The 23174-nt window shown below is 37.4% G+C and overlaps 1 protein-coding gene and 1 long non-coding RNA gene across 8 annotated transcripts in view; one reads left to right on the top strand and one right to left on the bottom strand.

Annotated features, from left to right (window-relative positions):
- Positions 1-23174, bottom strand: part of LOC149812008 (uncharacterized) — a 312037-nt gene that overhangs the window by 168989 nt on the left and 119874 nt on the right. Inside the window, exons 9-12 of one of the 6 annotated variants that reach the window (XR_016428604.1) lie at positions 22282-22359; positions 4802-4909; positions 4597-4718; positions 4244-4269 (exon numbers count right to left, since the gene is read on the bottom strand). Coding sequence is in view for 3 of the 6 variants with exons in the window: in XM_089993767.1 (XP_089849893.1) it covers positions 4840-4909; positions 22282-22359 (148 nt within the window). In the remaining 3 variants the exon portion in view is untranslated. Of the gene's footprint in view, positions 1-4243; positions 4719-4801; positions 4910-22281; positions 22360-23174 lie in introns of those variants that run through there. The other 5 variants (XR_016428605.1, XM_089993767.1, XM_089993766.1 and 2 more) reach the window with 5 other exon arrangements.
- LOC149812009 (uncharacterized) lies at positions 14114-14924 on the top strand. Of its 2 annotated transcripts, none has more exons than XR_016428594.1 (2): positions 14114-14438; positions 14531-14924. It is a non-coding gene; the product is annotated as an uncharacterized LOC149812009 (long non-coding RNA). The 2 variants fall into 2 exon arrangements; XR_016428593.1 differs by having other exon boundaries at positions 14234-14438; positions 14538-14924.

The following is a 23174-nucleotide window of genomic DNA, read 5'->3' as shown; positions in this document are numbered from 1 at the left end:
AATAGAGATTTAAAAGAATAAGTTTATATAAATAGACCTCTTAGATATAAAGCTCCTCCTGGTAAGGTACTTCGATTGAGAAAGACTCTTTATGGTTTAAAACAGACACCTAAAGCCTGGTATGATCGTTTTAGCTTTGTTATGCTCAAATTTGGTTTTATATCTTGCTATAATGATACTACCATGTTTACTAAAAAATTTGATACAGGGATTGTAATTCTCCTTTACGTTGATGACATAATCATCACAGGTGAAGACAAACCGGGAGTAAAGAATATTAAATGTATTCTTAAAAAATATTTTGTAATGACAGATCTTGGAATTATATTTTTTTAGGAATTAAGGTTGCTTATTCTCCTATGGGCATGTCTTTCTTACACTAAGTTTGCTAATGATATTATTGACAGGTCAGGAATTACTGATGAAAAATTGGTGGATACTCCTAAAATTATTAATGCCAAAATAAAGACTGATGATGAGACACCTCTAGATTATCCTACTCTATATCGCAAAATGATTAGCGCCTTAACTTATTTAACTATTATTATGCTTGATATTATGCATGTGGTTCATACTACTAACAAATTCTAATATTCTCCTACCACAGTTCACATGAGTGTTATGATGAGGATTATTAGATATTTACAAAACTCTACTTCTAGAGGTCTTTTGTTATCCTCATCCTCTTCTCTTAAGTTAATTGCTTATTCTGACTCGGATTAGGGAGGAGATTCAAATGATCGACGCTCAGCTACTAATTTTTGTATATTTTTAGGTGAATCCTAGTGTCGTGAAAGTGCAAAAACAACAGAAAATATCATTATCATCCACTGAAGATAAGTATCATGCAATGGCTACTACAACATCAAAGATTGTTTGGTTGTGAAGATTACTTGAATATATGAGTGTTCATTTAGAGATACCCTCCAAACTTTGTTGTGACAATAAGAGTGCAATATACATAGTTGAAAACCATACATTTCAAAGCATATAGAAATGGATTGTCACTATGTGCGTGAAGAATTTCATGACACCATATGTTACTTTCGAGTATCAACTAACAAACTTCTTTACCAATCTTTTTAGTCACCTAATTTCATTTTCTTCTTGACAAACTTTCTGTGATCACTGTAAGTTTGAAGGGGTTGTTAAAATGTAGTGTATAAGAATATATGTATATATATATATATATATATATATATATATATATATATATATATATATTTATATTTTGGATTACATAATTTGGGTATATGACTAAGAGTATTTTGGTTATTTTACACATGTAATAGGAACTGTCCACTAGAAACAGTTTAGTCATTTTATTGTTTTATTTATTTTATGTTTTTTTTATTGAATGTAAGGGCATTATGATCATCATGACCATAGAGTCGTTGGGCTAGATCCCAACGCCATGGCCACTTGTATATAAAGAGGGCTGTCGCCCTCTTTTAGTTCTATGCTTGTTCAAAGCATATTGAAATAATATTTTTATTTTTTACTTGTGTTCTTGCTCTCTTTTGAGAAGTTATGTGTTAGCCCTTAGTGGCTCTTTTGTATTTGGCCATTAAGTGGCTTTTGTATTTGTGAATGTGCATATTTGTAGCCCTTTGTGGCATTGCGTTTGTGCACTTGGTGTTTCATTACACACATAACACAGTGGGTCCTGATGTCTACCTTATAGTTGTATCCTTTATTGGATCTGGATCTGAATCCAAATCCAATTCACATTTCATCAATTCTAAGATAAGCCTGAAAGAAAGATAGCCTACTACACATTGAGATTGAGTTTCTCTAATAGCATGAATTTGTATGTAGCCTACCATACACTGAGACTTGAGCTTCACCAACAGCATGATTTTATATGCTCATGTATAGGACCATATACATCTATATATACTATTATTGCTTAGGCATGTGCTTGGTAGTTCCAAAGCATGTTGAATCTTTGGTGGATTTCATCTATGAAGGGCATTGCATGCCATATGAACACCTCTAGTCAGGAGGTTGAATCCAAATGCCCATTCTCCATCCATGCTGCACACCTGATCGTGTGTAGCATTCATCATGGCAGACTATTTGAGCATAACACGAAATGCTGCATCATGGAAACTTATAGCACCAGCTCTAATTAAAAAAGGAAAAAGAAAAACTCATCTTTAATAATAGAGGCAGTGTCATTATAATGACCTTTGTGAATGAGATAGCACACACATTGACAAATATGACAAGCAAAGTAACCCTCACGCAACCCTACTAATGGCTCCAAAGGTATTCCACACCATCGAAGTGACAGTTTGAAGAGATCAATATCATGCATCAACGAAATTGAAGAATTTGGCAATTCATCCACCCATGCCATTATAATGAAGGCGCTTATGACTTACTGTTCTCCCACATGGAGTGTACTATATGCCTATGGCATATTTTTCCTTTCCATAGAGTTTCATAGGGCCTTGGTGGAGGAGATAGTAGACACTGATGAATATGTTAAGCAGATTAACACGCACAATCCTACTAATGGCTCCAAAGATTTTCCACCTAACAAAGTGACAAATCCTGAAGACATCTATTTCATACGTTAACAAATTCGAAAAAATTGACAGGTCATCCACCCATTCCATTATAATGAAGTCATTTATGAACTATGGGCCTACCTTACATTCTTCTTTCCATAGAGTTTTGTAGAAATAGAAAGGAACTATAAATATGTATAGGAAGACCATGACACATGAATAGATCTAAGGCATTGTAAAGATACACAAAAACCTCAAGTAAATTATTATGTGCAGAAGTACCAGTTATTACTCGAATCATCTTAGCCATTAGATGAGGGGCACTTGGCTTAAACATAGATATTCTTTATAGGACCACACCACACAGACCATCTTCTTGCAAGCCGTAATTGTGACGTATGTCTCTACCCTCTTGTGGGTGCAAATAGATTTTATTTCTATTGTGTGCATGTGATGCACCCCAAGTGTTGGTTAGTAATCTAGTTAGTGGGAAAGCCAAGTAGGGCACATTGGAATTGGAGCATTGTATTCCACTCTGCTTCTGCAAGGAGCATGATTAATTTTCAAAAATGTGTTGTGCAGAACACAATACCTCACCTGTTAACTCCATGGAAGGGGCGATGGATGCAATTTGTTCGAATGTCTGAATAAATATCGATAACAGTATAACACCACTATAGTTGAGACCAGATTGACTTAGACAGAGACATGGCAAGGGAACACCATAGTCACAAATATAGATACTGGCTATATCTCGGCGAGGCTATTTCTCGCAATATTATTGGTTTGGTGATGAATCTCGAAAAAATCACAAGAAAATCTCGGGGCATAAATATATATATATATATAATAACAAAAATAAGTAATAAAAGATCATGTTTTGATAATAAAATACATATATACTAAAAGATATAAGTAAAAATACAAAATAAAGAAGAAAAACACCTTTAAGATGTAGAAAATAAATAAAAACAGTAACAATAGTTGATAATATTGCGATATTATCACGAGAATATCACGATATTCTCGTGATAATATCAAAATATTATCAAATTGGTGATATTTTCAAAATATCACAATATTTTACCTATAATATTGTTTGATGAATATAACACAATAATATCGCAATATTTTCAAAATATCGCCAATTTCTGTGACTATGAGAGAAACTGCTATCTTCACCACATGGCAGTGTATGCATACATGAAGACAGACTATAAACACATCGGCATCATCTGGGATCAAGTGAATCCAAACCTCTACAAATTACAACTTCCTTCAGGAACTCAGGAGACATCCTTCAAGTCAGGCTTTGAGTCCCAAGATTCTTTGCTATTTTGAGAAAGAATCCAGACCTCTAGAATTTACAACTACCTTCATTTACCAACTCAGGACGCATCCATCATACCAGGCTTTGAGTCACAAATTTTCATCTTTGGGGTTAGCAGGCAGAAAATAACACATCAAATGTGATGGTTGAGCACAATTAAGATTCTAAAGAGAAATCTTTGAGTTTTAATAATGCTATATCAAGTAGTGAACGAATATATGCACGTGTCTTGGATGGGCCCATTATTTGGATAAAAAATGTTCAAAAGAACAGCAAACATTTAGCACGAGATTGCCAAAAGAATAAAAAATATTTAATAATGTGGATAGAAACCACAAACAGATAATGTTTAGGATTGATGATCCAGAGCACTAGCTTATGGATGACAACACATTATTCCAAGCCAAGTTTTTTATTGTATCTCTGCAGTAGCAAAGAAAATTAATGCTCACATAGTGCCAGATTTTTTACAGATAGCAAATTTATATATATTCTGCATTAAAAATTTTACAGATTATTTTCTTCAAAATGTGATTAATAACCGGATTTTACAGTGTTCATACAGGATTCATGGTTTGATGCTGCAGTGAACACAAGTGTTAAGCTTTTTACACATGATAGGGATTAGGTGAAATACAAATGCATATTCACATTTATTTTCCCTCCCATAATATAAAACTTGGTTGCAGTCATACACCAGAAATAGCATTCTAAGCTAGCACATCCTGTAAAAGATGGAACCTTACATACCTTCAATTATGCTCAGGTTTAGCTTCCTGTTGAGCGTTACAGCATGGATAGTTTCCATCCTTTACATAATCTTATAGGACTAATTAGAGGACCTTCAAACAAAGTGAACCATTGCACTCCTGCTGCAAAACACAAAAATTAGGTATAACATGCTGAATCATCATGAAAAAAAGCATACCATAAGGAACATACTGTAAGTCACCACCTGAAGCTATCGACACAAGTACAAAAACCTGCCACGCATTAGTTTGTGACAAATGAACCATCCTCTTGTACTTCATCATAAGTGTTGGTCTGCTCATTAAACGTGTACCTACAAACATAAAAGGTATCCTCAATCTAACTTTTAAACAGCATCTTTTACTGCTAAACTTTGTTCACTTGCTTTTAGAGGAAAGAATATCTAGCGAAAAGGTCAAAGAAGAATTTGCAGTTCAGGGACCTGACTCATTACCATACAAAAAGGGGTACTAGTTTCAGCCATGCTGTGTCCATTTTGAAAAGCCAACAAAGGGGAATTTGATAGTCCATTGCAGACAACTAAACTAAAATGCCTCGTAGAACACATGCATATATTGATGTGCCAGAGGACAATGTGGTGTATAACAATCAATAACCATTTTATCCTTACATAAAGATACTAAATCAAACAGACAATGTATATCCCTCATATACACATATCTGCCTTCTAAAAAAAATCATCACATGTTTTTGCAACTATCACACATACCACTATCAGGTACTATGATGATTAAAGGGATCTCAGTATGATTCACAGCCTCGATCAGACATCCTAGTTAATGGTTCTCAAGGTACCCAGTTATACATATCAAGGGGAACAAGCTATGTAACACGGACTCTTCTAAAAGGTCAACGCACCCGCGTCCATGCAGGTGTGACACTTGGGCACCGATTCTGCAGTGTCAGGTGCCGTCAACTGCACCAGGATCCATTAACCTAACCGAGTCCAGTTTTATCTATAGTATATATTTAAGATACATATCTGCACACATACACATATATATATATATATATATATATATATATATATATATATATATATATATATATATATATATATATATATATATATATATATATATATAGTGCTCCTGGTGCACCTACTCCCAGTCCCACCTAATAAAAGCTTCAAATTTTCAAAGTTTGAGTGTTTTTTTCGTTGATCAGACCCTATAGATATAACCATTATTTAGTGGAAAACAAGTTTTGGATCATGTGATTATGGAATATATGTACGTATTTTAAGATCATCAAAAACCAACGGCTTACAATGTACCAAAATTTGATGAATTAAAAAAAAAACCTATTCTGATGTCCAAAAAACATGATTCCAATCAAAAAAATCGTGTTAAGTACATCTATAAGATATGATTGAGAAGATGCAACCTACAACTATGATTTTTAGTAAGTGGGAGTAGGTGCACATGGAGCACCGGAGAATTACTATATATATATATATATATATATATATATATATATATATATATATATATATATATATATATATATATATATATATATGCACCCCCTCACCCAAGTTTTTTAAACTGATGTGCTTAGTTGTCAAGGGCGGAGCCTAGGACGGCTAGGTGCAGCCCCCACCGCCTGGGCTTTTGGGTTTGCGTAGTGGGGCCCTTTTTTCCCGCCTAGCTCGCCTAGGCCCCTACCAACTAGGCATGGGACATATATGTCCCTTTTCTTTTTTGCTTTTTTATCTTCGTGTCCAAACCTGGTCAACAGTGCCAAGGACAAGGTAAAAGAGGAAGGTCTCTCTCTTTCTCCATCCCTCTGTTGCACTTTTTTTTCTTCCTTTTTTCCTTCCTTTTTTTTCTTCTCTTCTTTCTCCTTTGAACTCTTGCCCTCCTCCCTTTGTTTTCTTATTCTTCTCATTTTCTCCTTTTTTCTTCTTCTCTTTTCCTTTTTCTTGAAGTGTTCGATTCCGACACATGGGTAGGTTTTTATAAGGTTCAAAAAATCAACGGTCCAAAATCTTTGTAAATTTTTGAGGCTCAAAATATCATTTTTTTCATCGAAAACACATGATCCAAGTGTGGATTCCTCATAAATCGACCATGACCAACACATTTATGGGCTCGAAACTGCAAAAAAACACCGGAAGGGCAGAAAAAACCATTTAGCACATATCATATCAATTTTCCACCTCTCTCTCTCTCTCTCTCTCTCTCTCTCTCTCTCTCTCTCTCTCTCTCTCTCTCTATATATATATATATATATATATATATATATATATATATATATATATATATATATATAGTAGGGTGTAGGTGCTTAATGGGTTTTTCTGCTCTTCTGGTGTTTTTTTTTTTTGCAGTTCCGACCCCATAAATGTGTTGGACATGTCGATTTACGAGGAATCCATGTCAGAAATGGTGCACCTGTATATTTGGTTGTTCTTTGTCACTGCAGGAAGGGAGAGAAGGAAGGAGATAGCAACAACAAGCAGCACGATTCTTGATTAAATCAGAATCGTGCCCTATTCCTTAATATATATATAGAACATTGATCGGATGGATCGGGTCTGAGTCCAGACCCGATATTCCAAATACAAGGATACGGGTCCAGACCTGGACCCGTATGCACATATACAGTCTTAATAGTCTCCCTCAAGTTGTGCATGGTTTTGTACAATGGACAACTTGTTCTTCAAAAACCAAAAGTGGATGTCGGTAAGTCCCTTAGTAAACAAATCTGCCACTTGATCAGCCGTGGGAACGTAAGCTGGTTCGACTTCTCTATCTTCAATCTTTTGTCGAATGAAGTGTAGATCAATCTCTATATGTTTGGTACGACTATGATGAATGGGATTGAAAGCAATTTGTATGTCACTCTAATTATCACAAAAAAGATTGGTGGGCATAATAGATTCTCCGATCTCAGTCAAAAGATGTCTTAGCCATGTAGCCTCTGCAGTAGCGGCCGCCATAGACCGGTACTCAGCTTCTGTATTGGATCATGCAACTGCACGTTGTTTCCTGCTACTCCATGCTATCAAGTTCCCATCAAGAAAAACACAATATCTAGAAATTGATCGCCTGTCATCTGGATCTCCAGCCCAATCTGCATCTGTGTAAACATCTAATCGATGTCGCTCCCCTTTGGATTTGGACCGATAATAAACTAGACCATCGCCAAGAGTACCTTTTAAATATCGAAGAATTCTCTTAACATTCATATGCTATGTTCGTGGATCATGCATGAATTGTGAAAATGGTTCACTGCATACACAATGTTTGGTTTGGTGAACATGAGGTATTGAAGCATACCAACGACTACAATATTGCTTGGAGTCTTTATATGATTCCCCATCTTGAGAACTGAGCTTGTAGTTTAATACACTAGGAGTGGATAGTGGTTTACAATCTGTCATGCCTGCCTTTTCCAATAGATCCAAGGTATATTTGTGTTGGGTTAATGAAAGAGATACATTCTGTCTATCCACTTCAACTCCCAAAAAATAACGCAAGACTCTCAAATCTTTCATCTTAAATTGTCGACTCAGTAAGTCCTTGGTAGCTTCTATGTGTTCATCTGAATTCCCAGTAATAATAATGTCATCCACATATATAAGAATCAAGGTACGTACCTGACGATCACAGAAAATAAACAATGAATGATCCAGGTGTGAACGAATGAAACCATATCGCTGAACTTCAAGGAAAAAATTGTCAAACCATAAACGAGAAGCCTGCTTTAACCCATAGATGGCTCTTTGTAGTTTGCAAACATGTGTGCTGGGGCTATATTCTGCACAACCAGAGGGTTGCTCCATATACACCTCTTCTTTCAGGCTACCATGCAGAAATGCATTTTTGACATAAAGTTGATTAAGAGTCCATCCATACAGAACCAACAATGACAAAATTAATCGAATAGTTCTCATCTTGACCACAGGACTAAAGGTCTCATCATAATCCTGCCTGTATTCTTGAGTGAAACCTTTTGCCACCAACCTTGCCTTATAGCGTTCAATAAACAATGAATGATCGAGGTGCGAACGAATGAAACCGTATCGTTGAACTTCAAGGGAAAAACTGTCAAACCATGAACGAGAAGCATGCTTTAACCCATAGATGGCGCTTTTTAGTTTGCAAACATGTGTGCTGGGGCTATATTCTGCATAACCAGAGGGTTGCTCCATATACACATTTTCTTTCAGGCTACCATGCAGAAATGCATTTTTGACATCAAGTTGATTAAGAGTTCATCCATACTTAACCGACAATGACACAATTAATCAAATAGTTCACATCTTGACCACAGGACTAAAGGTCTCATCATAATCCTGCCCATATTCTTGAGTGAAACCTTTTGCCACCAACCTTGCCTTGTAGCATTCAATAGATCTATTCGGTTTATACTTTATTTTATAAAGCCATTTAGACCAAACAACGTTTTGGTCAGATGATCTAGGGCAGTGTTGTTAAAAACGTGCCTCAAGGCGCAAAAAGTGTGCCTCGCCTCGAGGCGAGGGCTTTTTCGCCTTGAGGTGCACTTAAAAAGCGTAACATCATTAAAGCGTACACCTCATGCGCCTTAAGGCGTACGCCTTGAGGCGAGGCGCGCCTCAAAGTGAGGCGCACATTAAAAATCGGATGGCCCGGACCCGAGTTCGACCCGGATCCGGGCCCGTATTCTCGAAAGATCGAGAACCTGTGTGTTTAAAAAAGACACAGCCGCTTCGGGGCGAGGGAAAGCCCTCGCCCCTTCTCTCTCCACTCTGTCCCCTCTCGTCCCCCGCCACTGCTGTCGCCGGCCACCACTCGCCGCCGGCCACCACCCGTCGTCGATCATCACCTCTTCCACCTTCTTCTTTCCTCTGCTGAGAAGGCATCGGCGACCCGCCGCATCGGCGACCCGCCGCATCGGCGACCCGCCGCATCGGCGACCCGCCGCATCGGCGACCCACCGCGCCAGCGACTCACAGCCACCGCCATCCATTCTGGCGACCTCTGCGTTTTCCAGTGACAGGTAAAGTTCTTTGCTTCTTCTTCTCAGTGATGGGTCGACCGACAGGGGGCAGAGCCCCCTGTCGCCCCCTCTCTTCGGCAGGGGGTTACCCCCTGCCATTCTTTTAGGGTCGACCGACAGGGGGCGGTGCCCCTTGTCGTCGCCTTTGGTGGGCAGGGGGTCCCCCCCCCAATCTGTTTTTCTCTCTTGGTCGTTGCCTCTCTTGGTCGACCGACAGGGGGCGGAGCCCCTGTCGTCACCTTTGGTGGGCAGGGGGTTCCCCCCCCCTCTGCTTTTCTCTCTTGGTCGACTGACAGGGGGGCGAAGCCCCCTGTCTCTTTCTTTTTCGGTAGGGGGCTCCGCCCCCTATCGCTCACCTTGTCGTCAGGTAGGGGTTTACCCCTTGCCTTTCTTTTGAGGGGTCAACCGACAGGGGGGCAGAGCCCCCTGTCGCTCACCTTATCATCAGGCAGGGGGTTACCCCCTGCCTTTCTTTTGAGGGGTCGATCGACAGGGGGGCAGAGCCCCCTGTCGCTCACCTTGTCGTCAGGCAGGGGGTTACCCCCTGCCTTTCTTTTGAGGGGTCGACTGACAGGGGGGCAGAGCCCCCCGTCGCTCACCTTGTCATCAGGAAGGGGGTGACCCCCTGCCTTTCTTTTGAGGGGTCGACCGACAGCGGGGCAGAGCCCCCTGTCGTTGCCGCTCTTCGGCAAGGGGTTACCCCCTGCCTTTCTTTTGGGGTCGACCGGCAGGGGGGCGGAGCCCCTGTCGTCGCCTTTGGTGGGCAGGGGGTCTCTTTTACTACTTCGTGGAGGCAAAGCGCCATCCTCATCATAAGCCCTTAACTCTTTGGTTGAACGCAGGTATTTTGTTCCTTTGTTTATGGTTTTAATCTTTTTGTCTTTTGGGAATTGAATTAGCTAATAGACTGTGTTTCTGAGTTTCTCCCTTGTGGTGATGTGGAGTTAAGATTTAGCATTTGTTTTCTGTTGGTTTAAGAGAACATTGAATTGAGGATTCAGTTTCATGGTTGTTCATGGTTCCTTATCTTTTTCTTGTGGTAATGGAGTAAATCGGTTCGAGGCTTTTTGAATGTTAAAGAAAAAAAAAATCTGTGTATGTTTTTGTCTGTGAATTAGTATAAGTCTGAATTCTCTCTTCATGATATGAATTTTCAGTTTGTAGCTAAAAATTTAGAAGTTTGTTTCTTTGATTATTGTATGACAAGCAATATACTTCTGGCATACTTCTTGTTATGAATTGGATGTCTCTGAACTTCCAGGTGACAGATAATATTAGGGCCTTAGGGGATTTGAAGTTAAGTTGATTTTTCATCTGCTTAGCTTTTTGCTTTGTTTTACTGTTCCCGTCTTCTTTTTTCTTTTTTTTCTTGAGAGATTGTTTTACTCTTCCCATCACTCTTTGGTTCTCCACTATGAAAGGTTATCATGTGTCAACTATTTAGACCACTAGACCCACTCGACCTAATTTAAACTAAAAAGTAGGTTCATTATATGAATATTTTAATGTTGGCTTCTGTTCCTGTTGTCTTATTAATGACTTTTTTGCCATGTTGTCACTCGTGTTTTTCTTGTCACCTTTTAGCCTTGTTTGTTTTTATGTATTAGTTTAGTGACTACGGATTCAAAATATTTTGGATGTTATTCCTTGCCTCTTCAAATATAGAAATACTCTAGTCTCTGGACATGCACAAGTAGCCATCACTCTTTGGTTCTCCACTATGAAAGGTTATCATGTGTCAACTATTTAGACCACTAGACCCACTAGACCTAATTTAAACTAAAAAGTAGGTTCATTATATGAATATTTTAATGTTGGCTTCTGTTCCTGTTGTCTTATTAATGACTTTTTTGCCATGCTGTCACTCGTGTTTTTCTTGTCACCTTTTAGCCTTGTTTGTTTTTATGTATTAGTTTAGTGACTACGGATTCAAAATATTTTGGATGTTATTCCTTGCCTCTTCAAATATAGAAATACTCTAGTCTCTGGACATGCACAAGTAGCCATCTTTTCGCTTCCATCGTTTTTTATTTATAGTGACAAAATGTTGATTTTGAGATTTCTTTAAAAAATCTGACTAAACATGATAAGTTTTGAATGTGGTATGTGTTTTCAACTAAAAGAACTAAAGAGATCACAATCATGGGTTTGGTTTACAAAACATGCAACGGACCAAACCTGGTTAAAATGGACAAAATACTTAAAGAACCTTTCAACTCATATTATATTTTGATAGATTTGCAACTTCCTGACTACTATGCCTTCAGTTAGCATGTTGTATATTAGTCTATTACATTACAGAAGAGTTATGTATGTTGTCATTGTTTTGTTTCTATTACTTTGGCACACATGAGCAACGTAGCTCCTGTTGCTCAATTATGTTTTTTTCTAGGATTCGTACACAGCTTATACACCAGGATTGTCTATTTTGCATTTGTTTTCATGTAATGTGGTCAGCAGAATGCATGATGTTAATATATATTTTGTCTTATGTATTTTTGCAGTTGAACAATGGCAAAAGATGTATGATGAGATCATGGAGTTAAAGTTCTAAATCCTACTAAAGATCCAAAACTCGTAGGACATGTAATTTGCAATTACTGTCATAAAGAGACTCCAGGAGGCATCTATAGGCTAAAACATCACTTAGCTGGCACAAAGCATGGTGTAAGCATGTGTGAAGCAGTTCCACCTGACGTGAAAAGATTTTTTCAGAATCATCTAAAGGATTAGAGGCTAAAGAAAGAAGAGTTAGAACAAAACAAGTTGGATATCGGAAGAAGTGTTTATTTTGGATCATCAACCGGCGATAATGTGAATAAAGAAGCTAGTGGATCAGGTAGTGATGCAAAAACAAGGGCAGCTGGTCCTATGGACCTTTTTATGAACAAAGAAGCACGACAAACCACAATAAACATTGCTTTCAAAAGGGATGAAAGAAAAAATGTATGTCGTGCCATTGGTAGATTTTTTTATGCAAATGCCTTATCATTTAATCTTTGCAACAGTCCATATTTTGGTGTAATGGTAGAAGCTATTGCAAATTATGGGCGAGGGTTCAAACCACCTTCTTATCATGAGATCAGAACATGGATTTTGAAGGACGAGGTAAATTGTACTCATGAAATTTTGAAAGAGTTCAAAAAAGAGTGGCCAAAGGTTGATTGCAGTATTATGGCAGATGGTTGGACAGATGGAAAAGGAAGAAACTTAATTAATTTTCTTGTGAACAGCTCATCTGGGACAGTATTTTTGAAGTTCGTTGACATCAGCAACATGGAAAAAACTGATGCAAATTTGTGTAAGTTGTTTGAAGAAGTTGTTTGAAGAAGTTGGTGAAAGTAATGTGGTGCAATTCATCACAGATAATGCACCAAATTATGTGGCAGCTGGAAATATGTTAACAGCAGGAAAAACATGTTTTTGGACACCATGTGCAGCCCACTGCTTGGACCTTATGTTAGAAGATATTGGAAAGATATCAATTTTTAAAGATACAGTGGAAAAGGCAAAAAAATTTACAAGATACATTTATAGTCATGCATGGGTATTAAATTTAATGAGAAAATTCACAAAGAAGAAAGAACTTTTGTGTCCAGACGTCACTCATTTTGCCACAACATATCTTACACTTCATAGTATTGGATGTTATAAGAAAGAGTTAAAGTCGATGTTCTTATCTTCAAATTTTAGAACATCCAATTACTATAAGAAATCTGATGCTAAGAACATTTCTTATATTGTTCTTAATGATCATAAGTTTTGGGTTGTCATATCATATGCAATTAAAGTTATACTACCTCTCGTGAAAGTGTTGCGACTCGTTGATGCAAACGAACCTGCCATGGGATTTTTGTATGAGGCAATAGATAGAGCGAAGGAGGAAATTGCTTCAAACCTTGACAATGTCCAAAGAAAATATAAACCTATTTGGGATATCATTGATAGACGATGAGACTTGCAACTTCATAAGCCTTTGCATGCAGCTGCCTATTATTTAAATTCACATTTTCCTTATGCTGACAACTTTAACCCTGATGGAGAAGTTATGGGTGGCTTTTATGATTGTGTTGAAAAATTAGTTTCTGATGCAAATATTCGATTGAAAATTACAACACAAATCGATGCATTTAAAAAGGCAAAGGGCTTGTTTGGCAAAGAGGCAGTTGTTACAACAAGAAAATTAAAAAGTCCTGGTAAGTTTGCAATTATGTTGTTATTTGTCAATATTTTTTTATGTTTTTGTTAATTATAACATTCTTAATGTTTTTATCAATTTTTTATTATTTTATTTGAATGCAGCTGATTAGTGGAGTTCATTTGGGCACGAAAATCCTGAGTTGATGAATTTTGCAATTCGAATTTTAAGTTTGACATGTAGTGCATCGGGTTGTGAGAGGAATTGGAGTATTTTCTCATTGGTTTGTGACTTTGTATTTTATTTTTGAAATACATTTTTATATGTTTAATTATCTTATATTTGATTATCAATGATTTGAAATTATAGGTGCATACAAAACGAAATAATAGACTTGAACATGAGAAGATGAATGCATTGGTTTTTGTAATGTACAATATGAAATTAAGAGAGAGAAATATGATGAGGAGGGCTACCAAAGACCCTATATGTCTAGATCATATAGACTTAGACGATGAGTGGATTGTGGAGAAGGAAGATCCAGTGTTGCCAAGTGATCCCAATTGGTTGGAGGATTCATTGTTGGATCCGAACTTCGACATAAATGTCATTGAGCATGTGCCTATTGAAAAAGTCACTTCACCTCATGTTTCACAAAGTGGTTCTAGGCAAGACATGTCTTCAAGAGATCGAGGTAAAGTTAGATTCCTTTTACCTAGCTATGAATATAAATGTATTTTTTTAATTACATAACATAAATATTTAATATATGATTTTTTATTGAAGAAAAAAGAAAAGCAAAAGAAGTAATTGAGGACGTGGATGAAGAAAGTGTAGATGATGAAGAGTCAGAGAATGAAGATGAAGAAGAACCTATTTATATGGATTCTTCAGATGATGATATTGAAGACTTAAATTTTGATGATGACGAGACACAACAAGAGTCTAGGCCCTAATTCATATCATAGAGCTATTGGCCATTTATATGTTTTTTGGGACTTTCAGTTGTAATTGTGAATGTTAACACTCTCATTTTGAAGAATTCTGGACAAATACATTAACATTTGGTTGTTAATGTTAACATGCATTTTTTAATTATGACATGATGTTGTTAGTGCTAATATGCATTTTGTTGTTAATGTTAGTTTTTTATTGAATGAATGCTCATATTTATGCAATTAGATACTTATATAGATCAAGTTGTTGCATTAATGTTACTTTTACATGTTAATCTCATATTTTTTTCGTATTTATTTGAGATTTTTTATTTCGTGTTGGTTGGCGCTTCATCAATAAAGCATTTCTTATTTATTTATAATTTTAGATCATTTTTATAGTTTTTTTTAAGTTTAAAAAAAATTGAGGCTTACGCTTTACGCCTCGAGGCTTACGCCTCGCCTCAGATTTTGGTGGAGCGCCTCGCTACGCCTCAACGCTTTTCACAACACTGGTCTAGGGACAATCTCCCAAGTTTCACACTCATGTAAGGCTTTTATTTCCTCATTCATGGCTTCAACCCATTTGAGTAACATAGATGCTTGTAAAAAACTAATAGGTTCATCATGTTTTTCAATCTGAGAGTTAAACAACTGTAAGTCTGTAGAGAAGTTGTTATAACTAACCCATCTTTCAATAGGATGTCGAATCCTCTCAGGCCTTCTAGGGTGCACATCGGTTCGCTGAGCATTGTCTTTATTTCACCGTACATATACAGCCCCTTAGAACTTGGTAATATCTGAAACGGTAGGCATAGTATCCTGCGTGGTTGTGTGGTTGGCGACTCTTCCCTTTGTGAACGCACATCGGGTTTATTCCGTTCGGTCGGTATTGTATGACATGAGGAAGCATCGTGTGTAGCCATTTGATCGAACACCTCAGCAACAAGCCACGGCTGATAACCTTCATCATTCACACTATGTTCTTCTACCCTTCCTGGGCTCTCAGTATGAGTCTCATCAAACACCACATTCCGTGAGACTCTAATGTGATTAGTAGTGGGATCATAGCAACGATAACCTCTGTATTGGTCAGCATAACCAACGAACTTACACTTGCATGCCTTGTTCTGGAACTTGTCACATTGGGAACTGTCAATATGAACATAACATATACAACCAAACACTCGCAATTCATTATAATCAGGATGAGCCCCAAAGAGTGTAAAATAAGAAGAATGATTCTCAAGCAATTTCATTGGCAGTCGATTTATGATATATACGGCAGAATGAAAAGCTTCCGTCCACAAGCTTAAAGGGACATGAGTTCCATGTATCATGCTCAATGCACTTTCTATAATATGTCGGTGCTTTCTTTCTGCCACACCATTTTGTTGCAGTGTGTGCGGGCAAGAAGAATATTTATAGGCTTGCAAAGATAAGAGATATGAAATCGAGGGATCTGGGTATGGTTAGATGTATCAAAGATGAAACGCAAAGGATTTTAGTCAAATATGAGGAGATTAAGGAGAGATGGAAAGATTATTTTGATAAGCTATTTAATGAAAGTCATGCTAAGGATCTTGGAGACTTCTCCATTCCTTTTCATGATATGAATCGTGACTTCATACGCAAGATTCAAAAGAAATAAATTGCAGAGGCTTTAAAGAAAATGAAATCAAGAAGGGCAGTTGGCCCAGATGTTATACCTATCAAGGCTTGGAAATGCTTGGGAGAGAAAGATTTAGAATGGTTGACAAATCTTTTTAACAAGATTTGCTGGACAAATAAGATGCCTAATGAGTGGAGGAAGAGTACTTTGGTGCCTCTATATAAGAATAAGGGTGATATATAAGATTGCACAAACTATCGTGGTATAAAACTCATGAGTTATACTATGAAACTTTGGGAGAGGGTGATTGAGTCTAGGTCGAGAAAGGTTGTCATGATATCGAAGAATCAATTTGGTTTTATGCCTGGAAGATCAACTATGGAAGCTATACATCTTCTTAGACAACTTATTGAGAGAAATAGAGAGAGGAACAAAGATTTGCATATGGTTTTTATTGATTTGGAGAAGGCATACGATAGAGTACTTAGGGACGTTCTCTGGTGGACAATGAAGAAGAAAGGTGTTTCTCTCAAGTACATTAGTATAATTAAAGATATGTATGAAAGAGTAGTAACCAATGTTCGCACTTGTGGAGGGGTGACAACCAATTTTCCTATAACGGTTGGGTTACATCAAAGATCTGCTTTAAGCCCTTTCCTATTTGCTATAGTGATGGATGAGCTTACGAGATCAATTCAAGAAAATGTGTCGTGGTGTATGTTGTCAGCTGATGATATTGTTTTGATTGATGAGTCTAGAGCTGGGTTAATGCTAAGTTAGAATTATGTACACAGACATTGGAAGCAAGAGGTTTTAAGTTGAGTAAGACAGAAAACATGGAATGTCGATTTAGTAAGCAACGAAGTAGTGATGGGAGTATAGTGAAGCTTGGTGAGCAAGAAATATCGGTGGATGATTGTTTCAAATATTTGGGATCTATCATTCAAAAGTATGGAGAAATTGATGGAGATGTAAATCATAGGATAAAGGTTGGGTGGATGAAATGGAAGAGTGCTACTGGAGTGTTGTGCGATCGTAGAATGTCATTGCGGTTGAAGGGAAAGTTTTATAGGACGACGATTAGGCCCGCTTTACTATATGGTACGGAATGTTGGGCTGCCAAGAGACATCATATTCAAAAAATGAGTGTAGTTGAGATGTGTACGCTGAGATGGATGTGTGGAAATACAATAAAAGATAAGATTCAGAACGAGGAGATACGTAAGAAGGTAGGCGTTACACCCATTGAAAATAAGATGAGAGAGAATCATTTACGGTGGTTTGGACATATTCGGCGAAGGCCTAATGATGCTCCAGTTAGAAGACTGAAGAAATGGGAAAATATATTAGTTAAAAGAGGTCGGGGTAGGCCTAGGAAGACATGGATGGAGGTGATAGGAAAGGATATGAATGCTTTGAACCTCACCGAGGACATGGCATTGGATAGAAATGATTGGAGGAGAAGGATTCATGTGGAAGACCCAGAATGATTTTCTTTTTTGGTTCATATCGCCGACCCCAATTGTTTTGGGATGAAGGCGTAGTTGTTGTTGTTGTTGTTGTGTGCGAGCAAGATATTCGACGACTTATTCCATTATCCTGGAGAAATTCAATAAATTCCTTTGATAGATACTCTCCCCCACCATCACATTGAAAATGTTGGATTTGAGATGAGAATTGATTACAAACTAAGGCATAAAATGAGCGAAAAATCTTGAACACTTCAAATTTGTGTTTCATAAAGTAGATCCAAGTATATCTGGAATAACTGTCGATAAAAGTGACATAATAGCGACTGCCCGATAAAGAAGATTTCGGGGCAGGTCTCCAAACATCAGAATAGATAATTTCAAAAAGCACAAAAGCTCTTTGATTTATTGAGTAAAATAGAAGAACACGACTCTTACATAAATGGCAACTGGAACAAAGAGAAATATCAGACTCAATATTCAAACTGGACAGTGGAACAAGTCCACTAGACACAAGTCCCTCAATGAATGAACGATTACAATGACCCAAACAACGATGCCAGACTTCTGGCTTATTACACTGAGACAGACTAAAACAATCTTTAAATGACACTGGCTGAACTGGCTGTGGATTTATTTGAGCAGCACGAGCAGAAGTAGACTCCTTGAGGACATACATATTTCCCTGTCGTTCTCCTTCAACGAGTGTCTTCTTCGTGAGAAGATCCTTGACACATACAAAAGGAGTAAATTTGACACAAGAATTAGTATCATCGACAAGTTTAGAAACAGAAACAATATTTTTAACAATACTGGGTGAGTGGTAAACATCAGATAAAAGAAGTAAAGAATTGGAGAGTGGAAGAGAAATGTTTCCAACATGAGAGATAGGGTGGAGGACACCATCTCCAGTTTTAATACTAAATTTACTGCGATAAGGAATGAGTTGTGAAATCTTACCAACGTCACCTATCACATGTGCAGTTGCCCTAGAGTCAATGTACAAAGTCCTCTGCTCAGTTTGCTTGAAACTTAACTCGGAAAGAGCATAAATCAAGAGGTTCTTCACATTCTCCTTTTCATCCCTTGCTTGTCCTCTAGTGGAAGGCCCAGCACCATTAAATCTGCCTCTGTTTTGCGGATTATGTCAGCAATTTGCCTTAATGTGCCCTCTTTTATTACACTGGAAACACGTTAGTATCTGTCTAGAAGATTGGTTCCCTCGGAATGAGTTGGGTGACATGTTAAGCGTGGAAAGTAATCCACGACCTCCTTGGTTACCTCTTCCCTATCCCCGTCCACCTCGAAAGCCTCCACGTCCACGTCCTGCCACCATGCCTATGACAAGGACCTCATGATTGTTGGAATTTAAAGTCAACTCCTCACCTTTAATAGTAACTTCATATTGCAGTAGTTTCGCGCGCATATCATCAAAGTTAAGCAATGAAGGAAGGCATAGAAGGGAGGTGACCAACATGTGATAGTCAGATCCAAGACCATTCAGTGCGGAATGACACAACCCACCAACGTATTTTGTAACCGATAAATTATCTTTCTTCAAGAGCTGGAACTCTCTCTTTAAATGAAGAATCCTAGCCTCAAAAATTTGTGAATAGGCGTGCGTTAGTATCTCCCACAGTTCTCTAGCTAAACATTCAGCAGGAATGGCCACTAATACCTCTTGAGAAAGTGTAGAGGTAATGTAAGCCACAACCGCCTTATCGTTTCTTTTCCATGTTGTAAACTCTAGATTGCGAACTAGTTTATTAGAAACCTTCCATTTATCATCTCGCTCTTCCTGCAGGATGAACTCGGAAGGTGCATGAATTGTTCCATCGAAATGACCAGATAGGTCCAAACTACGAATAAAAGGCAAAATTTGCCTCTCAGATCAAGAAATTGGAGTTATTCAATTTCTCAGATATGAGTTGACCAAGGAAACTGGACGAAAGTGACGGGGAATCCATGAGGAAAAGAAATGAGGTGACTAAAGAGAAGGAGAAAACACGTGTTGATGAAAGGAAAAGGATTGATTAAAAGAGGAAGATGATCCAATGACCCAGCAACGCAGACCTGTCCGCCCTTTTTTTTTTTTGCAGACAGTCTTGATATAGTTCTTCATAAATGCTTTGCAGAAATCGAGATTTGGAACGATTGCAAATCTGATCTGAAAATATCAACTCGTGTTTTGAGTTCTGAAAAAATCAGATTTTATCAACTCGTGTTTTGAGTTTTGGAAAAATCAGATTTTATCCAACAGGATAGGTAAGGAAGAAGAACAAATAGGTTTTAATCTGATTTAAAACAAAAATCAAATGTAAAACGAGGGCAGAAGAGTGATCAGGGTTTAGAAAACTGATCTGATATGATCAGATTCGATTTTGACGTGGTGAAAGGCGCAATCAGATCTAACTCAATCTCTTCCCTAACGTCGGATCTGAGAGATTGAGTGGTGATCGAGATTCAAAATCTGGAACGATTGTAAATCTGATCGGATATGATCAAATTTGATTTGCTACATCCGGAGGAAAAGGGGAAACCAGGCTAACGTGACCTGAATCGATATGGAAAAAAAACTTTGTTTTGAAAATAAAGAGGATGACAAATCTGATCAGACACGATCAGATTCAGATTGACGTTGAAGAAGTTGAAGAAGAAAGAATCACAAAGGAAAATGACCCAATATGATCAAAACGAATATTTTTTTTTGAGAAATCAAGAAAATAGAATATGATTTAGAACAAGAGGAGAGAAAGGAGAAACTCGACCTGGTCGTTAGACTTCAACCCGCTCTGATAGCATGTCAGAAATGGTGCACCTGTATGTTTGGTTGTTATTCGTCACTGCAGGAAGGGAGAGAAGGAAGGAGATAGCAACAACGAGCAGCACGATTCTTGATTAAATCAGAATCGTGCCCTATTCCTTAATATATATATATAGAACATTGATCGGATGGATCGGGTCTGAGTCTAGACCCGATATTCCAAATACAAGGATACGGGTCCAGACCCGGACCTGTATGCACATATACAGTCTTAATAATCCACACCTGGATCATGTGTTTTCAATGAAAAAATTATATTTGGAGCCTCGAAAAATTACAAAGAATTTGGATCATTGATTTTTTGAACCTTATAAAAACTCACCCATATGTCGGAATCGAATACTTCAAGAGCTGATGCCTATAAAATCAAGTACATAGATCACATTTGTACTGTCAGAATTTAAAAATAAAACGAAAAAAAACTGAAAACCCATTAAGCACCTATCATTAAGTACCTACGCTCTACTATATATATATATATATATATATATATATATATATATATATATATTCTGACACACACACGCAGATGCTTATTGTTGATTAATTTTATGTTGTATACATGTTTGTTATTAATTTTAGTTGTTTGTTTACATATTTTGTATATCTTTTTAATCGGGGTACCGAGTAGTCCGCCTAGTCCCCGACTAGTCTTTTTAGAGGCTCACCGCCTAGGCTCCACCTAATGCCTTTCGTGTTGCACCCTTTGCATATATACATACCCACACCCAAGTTTTTTAAACGGTCATGTCGCACCCTTTGCACCCGCACTTATATGACATAGGGAACAAGTCCAAAATTTTGAAGTTAACAATGTAATAACTATCGGCATCTTTTTTCAAATTGCATTTTTACAGAACCATTTACAAAAACAAAGAGATCTCCAATATATCACAATAGATTAGAAAATCCAAAGTAAAAACCCAATCTAGAAAAAAGAATGACGGGGGATTTTTATACTCTTAAAATTTTCAGTTTCTCTTAAAGGGTCACACCTAGTGTGGGGTTGTATTCCAAAGGGCAAAGCATGGTCAGCTTGGAGACAATCCTGTTCTTCCTTTTGCATGAAGTGTCCATTCTTAGGACTCAAACAGTGATTCCATGTTGGCAGCCCAAACATTTATAAACATTCACCAAGCAGTGGCCCACAATTTTTAATTTTTATTATTTATTTATTTGTAAAAATTCTCAGGAATTCCTGATAAAACCACTTATTTTTTTCATTTCTTCAAGAAAAGCCATTGTTGATATTATCCCGAAACCAAGACTTGGGACTCCACGTCTGTATGTATGCACATGTTACTGAGGATGCATAATGTCCCTAGAACCACAATCCTGGTAACCATAGTGTATACAAGGAATGATGGACACTGGATTTCTAGTGAGATCCACCATGGTAACAAAATTTAGGGACTTGAATAATTTCTGACTGGACTATCAACTAATGTTTCTTATGACAATAAGACATCACATCAAGTATGAAGTAAATATGCCATCTAACACAAGGGTTGAGGCCTTTGCTGACAGGTTTTAGATTCAGCTTCACTTACATGCACAAAATTTTCTTTCATATGGTAAACCTAAATTTCTCATTCAAAACATGTATAGCATCTACTAATAACTGAACTCTTGAAATGACTTATAGAATCAGAAAAGGGAAAAGAGAAGAAACAAAACAAAACTAGAAGCTCACTTACCATTTTCCTGATGTTGCACTACAATAAAGTCCAGATGACGGGTCATAAAAGTATCCCAAACTGGAACTGTAGTAGTATCTGTGGATACAAGCAAATTAATCATGTCAAGCTTCAAGTGCATTGCAAAACTGACCTGATAAAGCAAAGATACACCAAGTCACAAAGGTACATTTTCAATATATTCACATAACAATTCAGTTCATTATTACAATTCCCGCAAGTGTATATGAAAATCTTCTATGTTTTGAATATTTCTAAGTAACAATTGAATTTCATTGCCTATGTTTTCTTTTTGTCAAACCATTTTGTTGAGGAGTATAAGCACAAGATCTTTTGAGAACAATTCCATTTAGTTTCAAATACTTATTGAAATCATTTGACATAAATTATTGTTAGAAAGTATGCGGAAAGGTATAACAAGAAAGCTTAATGCATTCACACGGTCCAATGAATGGACAAACCCAAACCCACAGTGGCGAATATAGAAATAGTCCACTAAGGGACAACACAAGAAGCCTTCAAAGAGGCAACACATAAAAAATATATGAACTTTATTGAATGAGGGCTTGAAAAGCCATAAGTTAACTAGGGGATTACCCATCTATTTATAAGCAAAGGAGAGAGTGAGAAAAGACTGAGAGAGAGGGCATTGGGAGGCCCAACAAGGACTCGTTGGGCCCCCAACGGTCACATTTGTGACCGTTGGGGGTCCAACGAGTCTTAGTTGGGACCCCCAATGCAATGCATTTAATGCATTTACAATCAAGAAAAAAGAAAAAGAAAAAAAATAAAAGAAAAGTAAAAAGACTAAAATGTCCCTATTGGGCAGAATTACAGAAATACCCTTTATCGGGTATGATGTGATATATATATATGATTACATATATTTTAAC

The sequence above is a fragment of the Nuphar pumila genome, chromosome 17, assembly GCF_984573655.1.
Source record: "Nuphar pumila chromosome 17, dmNupPumi1.hap1.1, whole genome shotgun sequence".
In the NCBI taxonomy this organism is placed as follows: domain Eukaryota; kingdom Viridiplantae; phylum Streptophyta; class Magnoliopsida; order Nymphaeales; family Nymphaeaceae; genus Nuphar; species Nuphar pumila.
The sequence above is the reverse complement of the archived record's forward strand: the minus strand, read 5'-3'. Positions and strand labels throughout refer to the sequence as shown.